This window comes from Opisthorchis viverrini, assembly GCF_000715545.1.
Source record: "Opisthorchis viverrini unplaced genomic scaffold opera_v5_78, whole genome shotgun sequence".
Classification (NCBI taxonomy): Eukaryota; Metazoa; Platyhelminthes; class Trematoda; order Opisthorchiida; family Opisthorchiidae; genus Opisthorchis; species Opisthorchis viverrini.
The window spans coordinates 299263-304832 of record NW_008751734.1 but is presented as its reverse complement, the minus strand read 5'-3'; the positions used below and the strand labels follow the sequence as shown (position 1 = coordinate 304832).

Sequence of the window (5570 nt, the reverse complement as noted above, 5' to 3'; positions counted from 1 at the left end):
AGTGTGAACACTTGACCGTTCGGCCACGAGTGGCTGATCAGCAATGTGATTAACTCGCACGTAGACAGGATATAGCGCCGCTCATCCTTCAATCACGAGACCCACATCAGGCGATCACACGTGATGACTGGTTACACGAGCAACGAATTCGCATACAGAAGTCTCACTCGTCGGTTGAAGTTTATTCTTCCACTGAGCTACGTATATATTGTTGGTAGCGTGAGGAGATTAGGGATTTTTTGGAGATTTCATCCTGTAAGTGAAGCCCATCTATGCTGAAAAGCCGAGAAGAATAGATTGGCTTCCCTTACAGGACGAAATCTCTACAGTTTGACTTGCATGTGAACTAGTAATGTCGTGGAATAGTACGTTGGCTACTGTAAAACTGGCCAACCGAGTCGCTGTAATGGATTTTATTAGGAGTTCAAACTACTAGCCGGGAGGTCGCGGGTTCGAGACTCTTCGGAGTTTCGTGAGATGCGCACTGTTGATGATTTCCAATAAAGATGAAACAGCTGTACAGTGCTTCTCGGCTTTTCGGCATAGATTGGTTTCACTTACAGGACGAAATCTCCATAAATATAAGGGATTGGAATCATCCGAGTAAGACCACCGTCATGATGTGTTCAAAGGACGCAGCTTTCCGTGCAAATTTGATGGCGGTTTTGACGCGGGGGGTGAAGGATTAATTCGAAATGTGGTATAAGGTTTGTTCTTACGAAATCTTGACCTTCAATAAAAGTTTCAATAAAACTGTTGGTCATGCCTTTCCTACTGAGAAACGTTGACCCTTACTTTTCCAAACACACCCAAAACGAGCACAAATAAGCATATTTTTCTCCCTGAGTTGGAACCTGAAGACAACGCATTTTCTGTTTACAGAAGATGGCTAATCGGTAAGATGGAAACGCGTTTTGGATGTTTCCTTCTAAACGAACAACATCAATAGATTAAGTTGTGCTGAATAATCTTTTGTTTCTCCATCAACAGAAAAGTACGGAATTCAAAAATCTCCTTAAAAAATCGTGTGACGCCCATTGTTGATGATGACCAGTAGGGATAATACTGGTATGCAACAGCTTTGAATATTTTAACTTGTCTCCATTTTCCGCGAGACCAGGGTTCATGAAATAAATAGTTTGTTCTAATCGGCGAACCCAAAAATGGGAACTCGGATGTCCAATGTGTACGAGCAAGGCTTAATTTGATGACACAATGAGACGCAATTTAAACCCATGCATATATTACTTACAACTCTTTCCAGAAGACATCTGTTGTCACTTCTGCCGTCATCTTGTCTCCCGTTTTGATTCGATTTTTCTGATACACTTTTGTTGTTTAACCCTGTTGTGCAGCCCTGCCATAGGGGTGTTTCCAATTTTATAACCCAACCGAGAACTTTATGTGGCCACATGGTCCCCGGCCTTGCTTCAAGTTATACGGGAAAGTTTCACGCCAGCTCACGGACCGCTCATTCTGGGGACATTGGTCATGCGGTTAGTACTGATTTCAGGAATACTCCATTTAGTGTTTGCCAATATGCATCCGGTTTCAGTGTTGAAGCACAGCAGAGACAAATGCCGCTGTTGTACGCCAGTCGAATCTGTGTACTCATAAACCATTTGCATGCTCATCTGATTGCTAGCTACTTAAGCTCATCGCTGGTAGTGTAACAATTTGGTATGTGGTCTTTCTGCATTATGTGGAGTTGGGCGGTTTGTTTGAAGGCGTTTCATCGCCAACCGAGGTGATATGGTGAGCTGACGACGTGTCTTATCGTGTCGGTGTAGATGTGGCGCTGTGTTTGTGCTTATACATGTCTTGTTGATGCGCGGGGGGCGAGGCGCTCTACATCGATAATAGTGGTGTAGATGTGTTTGTGCGCTGTGTTTGTGCTTATACATGTCTTGTTGATGCGAGGGGGACGAGGCGCTCTACATCGAAAATAGTTGGTCGGTTGGATGGCCGATTCCGTTTGTAGGATTGTTGGTAAATTGCCTCAAAGTTCGGTGCCAGGATGATCAATAAATCTAAGCCGCATGACCTATGGTACTTAAACTTTGACCTTTCCACCTGATTTATTCGCATTTCTTGCTTGTGGAAGGCGTAGATTGGTTCCATTTTTGTGAGTCGAGTTTGGGGTGGAGCACTGGAACCGCCTTTGGATGTCATGATTTCCGGCAAAAAGGCTTTCGCTCAGTGCAATCAGTTGAGTCTCGCGTAAAAACCTAAGCGCATATAAGTGTATTGATCGAGATCTATCTAATATGGGTTCAAGTGGAACATTACTTTGACAAAAATTGGGGACCTGGGCCCGCCTGATTAGTCAAATGGGAATGGCAAAACTGGGGCGCATCTGTTAGAAGTATTCAGTTGTTTTTCTTGTGTCGTTATATTCATTTGGTCCTAAAAACAACTTTCACACTGTAGCCGTTAATTCTGGGTTATCAGACCTGACGTTTTAAGAGGCCCATCATAATCAGAGGCCAGCTCACCGCGTCAGCAAAACAAAAGCATGAGCATAGCAGCCGTCAACGGACGGACTACGACATGGACTAGCATGGACAATGTTAACACGGTTGGTGACGGAATATTTGTGAAAAAAAAACATATTTTCCGAGCTCGAAGAAGAAAACAACGGCCATCTACACTACCTGACATATCGAGCTCCTCTTTGATACCGAGAATGTGTCATGTGATCGTAACGTGATATTTTAATCCCTCGCTCTAGGTTTAACCTGTCTGTTTATTTACAATCTCCCGGTCTGTATTGACCAAAGAATAGATCACCGACACAGTAATTTTTGTTGTTTTGTGTTCTGAATGTACCAGCGACTAAACAAAACCTTTGACTTAACTGTCCAGTTACACCAGCCGTGGGACTGGATGTTCCCTAACTTACATCAAAGAATACAGCATCATTTCTGGACTGACGTTTTGTCACATTTATCCACAGTAGCGAGAGAATTTATACAAATAAAAACCATACTTTGTTTAAAACTCTACCCACGTTCAGGCGCCTTCACGTTTTCAAAAACTATCATCAGCCAGAAAGTTTTGAATTAGGTTCTCTAACGTTTACTATTGCAACCCAGTTTGAAGTGGCCACTTGGAATGAGTTGGCAAACATCATTCAGCCAAGAGCGGGTGCGAGGGGCAGTGATCAATGAGAACGTCACGAACCAAAAGCGTGGTCGATACGACACATTGGTCGCTGACGTCAGGGACGAAATACGACTGATACGCGAGCGCTCACTCAATTAATAGTGTCCTTCCTAGAAAGCTAACTTAGGTATTCACTAGAACGCAAACTGTATTCTCCTCTGCCACCCTTGGAAATGGCTATTCTTGGGAGACATAAAAGTCGTGTGAAAAAAACTCCAATCTAAACGATGTGAAGGTATGTAAAATACGCATATGTTGCACAAGTTGCGTGAGCAGATTACTGCTCAAAAACCTTGGTAGAATGGAAGTCAAGTATGGAAACTGAAATCAAAATTGTTAACGTACCCCGCACAAGTGTAGAATAGTAGTCAGTCTGACTAGATTATATAGAGAGTTTTCTTAGATGGGCCGTCCAAAACTGTTTGTTGAGTGGAATCACAGAGATCATCCAGATCACCAATTGGAGGCCATGGTTTTTTAAACTTCTTTCAGCCTATTTTTAGGACGTAGTTTGATGGCGTGATTCAGCCTACAACATAAACTTTGTTAATTCGTGCACATGCGATCGATAGGGGATGATTCATTTGATTTTACTACCACCTTTACAAAGTGGTGACGTCAGCTGTTCGGTTAGGCCTTTGTACTAAAAATCAACCAATCGCATGCCGGTTTGCTGATCCGTTCAGCAGGTGGCGAAAAAGTTCATTTCGCTTTGACATACACGGATTTAACCCCCCTCGTCCAAAAAAGACGTTGAAGCATGTATTCCCAGCACAAATCAAACCCAAAGCAACTGCACGAAAAATATCTTTCTCGTTGGACCCAGATCGAACGTCTAAAGTTCTTGAGAGAGGAGGGGATCCACAGGGGTACGACGGCTTGCTCGAATGCTCCTTTATGCGCAAAGATGCGCTTGAAGTTTCACCAAGTTTTCCGAAAACGAACGTATAAAAAAGAAAAACGGTGGAAAGTTATTTTGGGCACATGGTGGAATAATCAGAGAGAACAACAAGAATGGGTTTAGAGACAAGTACAGGCAAGTACAGGCCCGACTAGGTCACTGCATTGAATGAAGTTCTTCAGGAACTGCAGATTTCGGCAGTTTGTTTTTACAGGTAACCAGATAAATAAGCAGGGAGAAGCACTGTTGAAGTGAAACAGGTATTTTGGATCTGATACTGCGCAATGAACTTCATTTCGACTTCGACAGTGTCGGCCTTGGAGCTCTGATTAAAGTGGACTCAAAATGAAAAGAAAATGTTGGATTACTTGAGACGTTTGGTCCAAATCAACTTTGACATTACTACAGTTGGGGCCAGAAAGTTGAGGCCTCTGAAATAAGGAGTGGTCCAGTAATTGAGCGGTATCACGCTAATTTCAGATGTGGGTCACGCTGTTCAGCATTTCCAAAGTTAAAAATGCTCGAGCAGTGACCTAATAATTCAGTGCTTTGATAATATTAGGGCACAACCCCCATCAACACAGAGCAACCGGAAACTGTTCCCACCCTGATAAACTAGTCAACCAAATCAACTAATTATTTTGGTTAGAATGTCCGCGCAGATGTTGAGCAACCTTGAAGATGAAAGGTAGAAGCACTTGCTTCCATAGATTTGAGTTAGACATTTTCGTTCGAAAGTTTTCGATTGGTCGGTTGAAATTTTAGTATATCACTTGTCCAATGTCGAACACACAAAGTATAAGAGGACCAATATGTGGTTACTTCACGACACTTTCACTGTCCTGTCTTTTGAAGAAGAGAACTCAAAGACAGTAACAGCAAGAACAAGTCACCAGACGGGTAGTCCCACCTTACATAAAGAATATATCAGAACTCGCAACCAGACTATTGGCGCAAAAATGAATCTTCGTGGCCCACAAACCGAATGCCACTCTCAGGAAATAAATCTCTAGACCGAAGGACAACCGAGACAAAACCAGAAAGAAAATGTGATATACCAGATCAACTGCAACCACCGCAACAAATTCTACGTTGGACAAACTGGGAGGAAATTATGTATAAGAATAAAGGAACATAACGCGACTGTCAGGAGGTAGGACCCCCTGTCCTTGATATCTATACACGAGGATCAAGAAGGTCACAATTTCAACCTGGAAAAGGCAAAATGTTTGGCCTACGGAGACGCGAGACACAGAAGAGAATTTCTGGAGGCATGGTACTCCACGGCAGATTCGATCAACTGGTACATCGCACTGGATCCAGTTTACGCACCTCTACGTTCAAAAGACCAACACCTCAACCGGAACACTCATGGAGGAACGATTATTGGATTCACAAACAAAGACACGAAGAACTCCTTGGAGTCAAATCAATAAAGGTCACAAGCCGGGACACGGAAGGACAAACATCACGCCATCATCGACCACATTACGATGGCGGGGAT

At 43.1% G+C, this 5570-nt stretch overlaps 1 protein-coding gene across 1 annotated transcript in view; it reads left to right on the top strand.

The window, feature by feature from the left end:
- Positions 1-4878: 4878 nt before the first annotated feature.
- Positions 4879-5570, top strand: part of T265_04610 (hypothetical protein) — a gene marked incomplete at both ends in the record, with an annotated part of 11312 nt that continues 10620 nt past the window's right edge. The window contains 3 exons of the mRNA XM_009169392.1: positions 4879-5035; positions 5087-5219; positions 5254-5504. Coding sequence (XP_009167656.1) covers positions 4879-5035; positions 5087-5219; positions 5254-5504 — 541 coding nt within the window. The remainder of the gene's footprint in view (positions 5036-5086; positions 5220-5253; positions 5505-5570) is intronic.